The following is an 8,298-nucleotide window of genomic DNA, read 5'->3' on the forward strand; positions in this document are numbered from 1 at the left end:
GGATAATACCGCCCCTTAATCTCCACTATCCAACCACAGCACTGCCATTTAGTGCAGAGATCAGCTCATTTGCATTTAAAAGGATACACCCAAATATGGCACCTTTTTACTCACACCTTCAAAGTGTCAATTTTAACATGCTATTATAAATTATGTATATGGTATTTTGAGCTAAAACTTAACATACGCACTCTGGGGACACCAAAGATTTATTTGACATCTTAAAAAAGTGAAATGTCTCCTTTAAAGTGATATATACTTTCCAATGTGCCCACAATAGCTATTACATTTATATATACCTTTAGGAACGTAGCAGACATTTTTATCCAAAGTAACTTGCTGTAAAACAACAAAGCAAGTTGTATTACTACAACTATTATAACTGTCTAAGTAAAAAGAAGAAGAAAAACAGAGCCTGTGTAAATATGTGGTGTACAGCTTGTGGAGGCCAAATCGTGACTGGTCTGTCAAATCCTGCTGTAATGAAACAAGTGCGACTTCATCTATAAACGACAGCGGCATAGACCCCTATCCCAATATCAACAGACAGACTGGGCAAGCAGAAGATTTATTAATATTTGGGACTAAAGTGGAAAAGTGTGTGCGTGGGTGCCCATATTCCATCATTTTGTGTTGGTTTGATGGGCTGGCTCTATTGAGTTAGTTAATTGAATCTCATACTCGCCGACTTGATGCTGTTGGGAAGCTTTTTGGCATTGCCTGATGAACAGGTGCTCTGACACTCTCTTGTTGTTTAGGAGCGCTGCAGACTAAATTGAAAAGTGAATTCAGAGTGACTTCATTTTTTTTTTTTTGCGGTGCCTTGATATCAGTAATTAAAAAAACATTGTCAAGATAATGTAGTTTGAAATGTCAACAAAGAGTGGGATATGAAGTTTTTAATATATTCATTTCTTATTTGTTAGACGGTTTAAATGAATCTGAACATGTGCTTTGACACAATGGCTTTCACTTGTATCAAGTGGAAAGAATGAACTCTCTTTATAATCAAATTATGTTGCTCATTTGTGTTTGTAAACCAAAAATTATATTTTCAAATCTTATTACTCAACTATTTCAATACATCTTGATTTTAATGTATTCATGTTTTGTTTTGCAGAGGGCCTTGATCCAAATGGGGAGAATCCAGGCTATAACTTTGCCTCCAATAGCAGTTCAGTGGCAGCAGCCATTTTAGTGCCTTTTATTGCAATGATCATAGCAGGCTTTGCTCTCTATCTTTACAAACACAGGTAAAGCCATTAACACAATGTACACTGTACATAATGTTGCAAATCAAATCATATTTTATGGAAAAAAAATTGTTATGTGTTTCTCCTCACTTACAGGAAAAGGCCCAAAGTTCCCTTCAATGGTTATGCGGGACACGAGAACACAAACGGGAGGGCGACCTTTGAAAACCCAATGTATGACCGCAACATCCAACCCACCGACATCATGGCCAATGAGACAGAATTCACGGTTAGCACAGTGTGTACCGCGGTATAGCGACCGCTCTCGTCGAAGGTACGTCTTCAATTAGATATCAAACACGTTGTTGTTCTTGTTTTGCAGAATTTTCCAACTTAGTGACTTGTTGTGAGATGGTTGTCACCTCTTTCCCTCCTATATAAACTTTGTTTATGTTTTAAGAACTTTGTAAACATTTCCCAGATCTCAAAGTGTCAGGATGACCTTAGCTTTCTGCATCCACATCTAAGATGCTTAATTAGGTTACTATACAAACTAGCGCGGCGTCAGGAATGAAAAGGTCATTGGCGAGGACAGATCAAATCTTGCAATGTAATAAGCTAAACGATGACATGGACCTCGGGGAAAGTGAAAATAAGCAATATATTCCCACCCGGTTCTTTTGGAATGATTTAGTGGCATCGTTTGTTGTATATTTCTGCTATCATTTCCCAAACTGTATTTTCAGCATAACGTTTCTTTTCGTTTTGGGTCGGGGGAGAGATGCAACCAGTGAAATTTTACTTAAAATAACAAATTTATCATCCTGGTTTTGCCCTCAGACAAAATGGAAACAAACTGCTGAGGCATGGGGATAAGGATAGAGCAGTATTGAATTGTAATTTATTTATTTGAACCTTTATACCATCCTGCAAGGTTGTTCTTAAATAGCAGCTAATCTGAGCCACGGACTGTGAATTTAGGCAGGATTTGTAATTGCTTTCCTGCTGTTTTCCATGTATTTAAATCTGTCCTGCTGAGGTCAGCCATTAACTTTTCTTTGTCGTGAAAAAAAAGACTTTCCAAAGTTTGGTGATAGTTTTGATTAATTTTCCAAAGAACATTAGAGTTAAATTGAACTTTTATTACACAATCTGTTTATTTTAATGTTCTTCTGATATTGTTCAACCGAGAAGGGTATAAATGCAGGCTGGAGATCTTCAAATTGGGCGGGAAACTCCAATACAGGGTGGGAACTTCAAATGGGGTTTTTCTTTCTCTCATTGACCGATATAAAAACCTGCCCAAACCTAACCTTACCCGCCCCCTTTTAGAGGTTCCACCCACTTTTGAGGTTCAATCTAGAGGTCTTCTTGGGTCCAAAGAAATGTACCGACTTGAAATTACCCGAATCACTTTATACCCGAACCCGACGACACCAAGGTAACTGCTTAAATGTGCATTTTTTAAATTGTTGACATCATTGACACAACCAAAATTAACCTACCGCCAGCTACACGATGCCGCAAGTGCTCTTGCCAAACAGATGAGTTGTTCTGAAAAGGACTTGATGCACACACGTGTGATAGGTAGGGTCTTCTCGGGTCCATTTGGCAAAAACACATTCATTTTAAATTACCCGAGACCCGATGCCGCTAATATTATACCCGATTTGTGTCCGAGGCACATGTGAAACTTTTAGACGAGAACCCACTCGAGTATCGGGTCGGGTTTTCGCATCTAAGTGGACCCGTGAAGACCTCTTGTTCACACCCTCATTGGAGATCTTGAGTTTGCACTGTATATCTACTTCACCTCACACTCTCTCTCTTTACCATATTTGTAAATGTTTGCTGCCATTTTCAGTTTGCTGCATGTATTCGGGAGTAACTAAAAGTAGCCGTGCTACTAAATGTTTTATAGTAGTTTGCCAGTAGCTCGGCTTACTGTGACAGTCACTAAAAGGTGTAATGTGGGTTATTAGTGGCATCTAGTGGTGAGATTGCAAATTTCAGCCAAACTTAATTTCGAAACGCAATGCGAAGCTATGGTAGCTGCCACAGGAAAATAAATGTCGTTGTCTGAGACAATGTAGGGAGTAAACGTGCTCTGATTTCAATGTAAGTCAATGCAAAGACACGTTTACGCATGTCTGGAGGTCTTGCAGTGCGAATTAGTTGTTTAGCATGGTGCCCCTTTACGAAAATTAACCATGGTTTTACTACAGTTAAAACCGAAAAACCAAAACCATGAAAAAAACAACCATGGTTGTTTCAAATCCACCTCATTTGCGCTTCTAGTTTGCGCAAATGACACAAATTGAGCGTTGCCGCAGGAAACGCGCAAGTTAAAAAATCTGAACTTTAGCGGAATATTGCGCCGCGTTAACCAATCAGGAACTTGCTCTAGTAGAGATGTCATTACAGGAATTGAGCATCGCAGAAGCCCTTCCCATGACGCAAATTTCTGCGTGAATGTCTCGAATGACTAGAATTTCACGCGCGGCTTTCACGCACAAATGAAGGGAGTAAACTCAAAATGTTCAAATGTTCATACTTTAAACGTTTTTGCCGTCTCTACCGCGTTTGGTGTGAATCCAGAGTCAATAAAACAATACAGTTCATTATGTAAGGTTTTTATACACCACTGATAATATAGTTATGTAAATTATCTTCAGACTGATATCACGGAAAGTTGTGTTATAGTCACGAAAATTTGTATTAATTTATTTGTGTTCATGGCACAAAATTCTGCTTTTTTCATGCCTTGAGCACAAATGTCTTTTTCGTGTCATTTTTTTGTATTGTTTTTTTAGTTTTTTCCTATTTTCTTAACATTGTCACTTGGGGTTGGAATCACTTTCTGTTACATTTTTAGACATCCTAACCCAAACCCCAACTCTAACCCCAACTCAAGGTGAAACCAATATAAAAGGACACAAAGAAGAAAGTTGTGAAACGGACACGCGAAACTATTTATAGAAATTTGTGCGAGTGTCATGAAAAAGCATTTCGGGGCATGGACACAAATAAATTAATCAAATTTTGAGTGACTATTACACAATTTTCAGTGATATCAAGTTGAATATATTACATTTCTGTCTCGAGATCCTTCTAAAAGTCTCATTGCACTTTTAAATGTTTACTTTAATTGTTTATATACAGTATTTCAAAATGTGTATTTCAAAATGTGTACAGTATTTCAAGTGTGTATAAAAAATACAAACACACACACACAGATACAGTATATACTGTATGTTAAAGAGAAACAATGTACTAAGCTTCTTTTAGTTAGTAGCTTGTTACAATGTTTTTAAAAGAGACTTGGGAAGTTACAGACTTAGTATCTTCCCCATTGCTTCTCTCAACTTCTTAACACATTTATTCACTTTGCTCTCTTGACAGGTTGGATATAATCACACAACCGTTCCCATGCTTACAAATGGGCCACATGGATGGACTAAAGAGGAAGATATTTTTTATTTGTAAACCAATTCCAGTTGTGACAAAAAGTGATAAACCCTGTCAGCGATGCGGTAAAAACGCATCAACAGAGAAAACACTGAGAAAAACCACATCAAAACTCTGTTCCTACATTCGTACGCTATCTCCTCTTTTTTCCCTCTGAGGGAACTTCCTGTATATCTGTGGCACTGCAAAGGGACAAATGTGACGCTCGTAGCAGTCGCTTACCCAAAAAAAAAAGACGAGGGATCTTGTTCGATGAAACGAGGGCCGCCTATTCTTCCTACTGAGGTGGAAAAAGGCTTTATGGAGACTTTGGATACGAGCAGCCAATTGAAGTCATGCGTAGTGCGTCCTGGAGAGCTAAAGCTTTGTTTTAGCTTTGTACCTTGAGTTCTTTCCAGGGAGCGCATTTTGGCTTGTTTATCATCTTTATACATCAAAGCAGCAAAATTGCAAACAAGTGCAGACTTTGTTCACATCACCGAGGACTCGCTCATTGACGCTCTCGCTATCAATTCCCCGAGAATGTAACTACACCTGAAGGCACAGATCTCGAATTGAAGTGGAATGAGATTCTGAGGCTTGTTACAACACATGGATTCTACGTGTAGCACCTATCTCTGCTCATAGCAGCCTGGAGGAAAGAGTGCTCTCACCATCACCATCCTGGATGAGATTGGATAGTCGGTGCGATGCTACAAGTAGCCTTGTGAAGCTGACATCATGGCCATTATCTGCTATTTCTTTTTTGACATTGACAGGAGAAACGCTCTGCACACCTTTGAAGGTTGGATTTCACAGCACTGTGTCTAAACAGCACTGTGCATATCATCATTATCTGTTTGGTCTTTAATAGATGTTCTGAGTTGGGATGTTTGCAGATGAACCGATATTCATCATTTGATGAGGTGGATCAAATGATTTGCAAGTTCATTAACCCTTTGAAACATTATATTAAGACAGACAAATATGTGTCCCTGTCTGTGAAGTCAAGGCTAAAGTCTAAATAGATTGAGATTAATTTCAATCTTTGACATGATCTTAGTCAATATTAAAGATGTTATATTTTCACAGAATGTTATTTACATACAGTAGAAATCAGGAAATCACAAAAAATGTTGGCTTTTCACACATAACAAGCTAATGATAATAAGGATGACACAAGTTTGAGTTACTAAATACGGAGCCAGCACCAAAAGTATATAAAAAATATTAAGTAATGTCTGTAGCTTTGTGTCATAATCTCTCTTCCCTGTTTATCCATGTCGGCCCCATGCTTAAGATAAGCAAAACAGACTTTATAAAAATAATCTGGTTATGTATTTGCGTAAACATAAACTTAATGTGAAGGATTGAGGATTAGCAGCAGCATGAGAGGTTTTTAGTTTTGGAGAGGCGTAGATAACTTTGATAGTGATATTTTCCAAATATTCTGGGTGTAGTGTTACTTACAGTATTTTGGTCTGTTATTCGATTCGTATTTATTTCCAATGATCATTTAAACTCCTGTAGATGATCTACCATACACTCCAGCCTCTGAATTATTTTTTTTAGTATAATTGCTTTTACGGGTTTATTACTCTTTAAATTGCTACTTATCATGGCTGTGTTCATACAACATTACCAAGTGCTTGTTTCAATTTCGAGTTGATAGAAAAGCAAAGATTGTATTTCCCTTGGGATTTCATGTGCGAAGTATTAAGCAGCGCATAATCTTACACCTCTTCGCTTTAAATTTATAAGACCGGCGTCCATTTGTTCCTTTTAAGGGGGGGATTTCATTTTGAATTGGGTTATCGGTGTGGGTGGCATCTCTGTAAGTGTTTTTAGATAGCGGACATCACGATTATTTTATTGCAGTTTATCTTGCATTAGTTTGGTGTTTTACATTGTGGAGACTATTTTGTGTCAGCAAACTCACAGCAGTACCATTTAAATATTTTAAATGTTTATAGGAAGATGCACTTTGCAAGTGATAAACACAAAAGGCACAAGGGCTTTAGAGTCACATCTCTTTTACTTTATATCCCATAGCTGTGTGAAAGTATACAGGCAGTATTTGTTTAACGGCAATTATTTTTTTGCAACAGTGCCTTGGTAACTCACAGAGAGACTTTTTTACATTTGTTATTTCTGTACATCATTATTATTACACACTGGACAAGAACTATCAGTTGCTAAGACAGAATTTCAAAGACGCTGCTTCTTTGTCGTATCAAGAAAACACAAGATAATGAAACATTTCGACGTTTGAACATGTGAGAATTTGCAGGTTTGGGAACGGGTACATTCTTTCATCTTATTGGCCATTATCGGTTCAAGTTTTAACACTTGGGCAAATTGGCTTAATAGCGGTGCTTGTTAAAGTAAAAGGCGTCAGCTGGCAATTTTATACATATTAAATTGTATAGTATTTATTATAACACAAGCAATTGAGTGAAGCACCCGATGAGTGCACGTAGAGTACCCGAGTCAATATATTTCCTCTGTAAGCATGTTGTCATTGGACTGATGACTCAGAGATTGTTGACATGCTGAAAACACGTTACATTCTCAGTAGATCTTTGTGCCTGGCAGCCTCCATTGCCTTTGTTTATTGTCATCTTTGCAAAATCGCACACACATTGATATGAAGTCCAGCAAAAAGTGAGCTTTTTGGAGGGGACACTATTATAACGTTAAATGTTAAATGACAAAATGATGCATTATGTGTTAAAGGGAGAGTTCAGCCAAAAATGATATTAAACCCATGATTTACTCACCCCCAAGCCGTTCGAGATGCATATGTCCATCATTTTTCAGAAGAACACATTTTCAGTTAGTTAAGAAAATGTTTTAGATGTTTCAGTTAATCACATGTAAAGTTACGGGGTCCATGTCCTTCATGTCCAAAAAATGTGCATCCATTTTTCACAAAATAAATCCAAACGGCTCCAGGATGAAAAACAAAGGCCTTCTGAGGGTAATCCGCACGGTTTTGTTGTAGAAATATCCATATTTAAAACTTTATAAATGAAAATAACTAGCTTCAGGTAACGTCGCCGATCTTAGACTCCTCTGTATTCAGGAAAGAGTATCAGCATAGTGTACGCACTTTTCTTAGTGACGGATGACAAATTCTGCGATACCGGAAGGTAGTTATTTTCATTTATAAAGTTTTAAATTTGGATATTTCTACAACAAAACTGCACGGATTACCATCAGAAGACTTTTGTTAATCATCGTGGAGCCGTTTGGATTTATTTTGTGAAGGATGGATGCACATTTTTTGGACTTGAAAGACATGGACCCTGTAACTTCACATTTGATTATATTAAAGATCTAAAACATTTTCTTAAATAACTGAAAATGTGTTCATCTGAAAAATGATGGACATATGCATCTCGGACAGCTTGAGGGTGAGTAAATCATGGGTTTAATATCATTTTTGCCCAAACTATCCCTAGCATAACACAAAAAAATGTAAAAAAAAAAAAATTAACAAATCCTTTCTTAGAGTCAAGATTATTTTAAAACCCATATGATTGCATAAGGACTTAAAATGCCTTCATTTGTTATTCATGAATTTCTGTTATCAATCATGTTCATAAGCATTGAAAGGCAAAAAGTAAGAAATAACTGGGTTATACTGAATGTATTA

General features: G+C 37.2%; 1 protein-coding gene across 1 annotated transcript in view; it reads left to right on the top strand.

Moving 5' to 3' along the window:
- Positions 1–7,384, top strand: part of csmd2 (CUB and Sushi multiple domains 2) — a 364,270-nt gene extending 356,886 nt beyond the window's left edge. Inside the window, exons 69-71 of the mRNA XM_065292427.1 lie at positions 1,121–1,253; positions 1,350–1,527; positions 4,596–7,384. Of these exons, the coding sequence (XP_065148499.1) occupies positions 1,121–1,253; positions 1,350–1,509 (293 nt within the window). The 3' untranslated portion in view covers positions 1,510–1,527; positions 4,596–7,384. The remainder of the gene's footprint in view (positions 1–1,120; positions 1,254–1,349; positions 1,528–4,595) is intronic.
- The last annotated feature ends 914 nt before the right edge of the window (positions 7,385–8,298 follow it).

Source organism: Paramisgurnus dabryanus, chromosome 19 (genome assembly GCF_030506205.2).
Source record: "Paramisgurnus dabryanus chromosome 19, PD_genome_1.1, whole genome shotgun sequence".
Classification (NCBI taxonomy): domain Eukaryota; kingdom Metazoa; phylum Chordata; class Actinopteri; order Cypriniformes; family Cobitidae; genus Paramisgurnus; species Paramisgurnus dabryanus.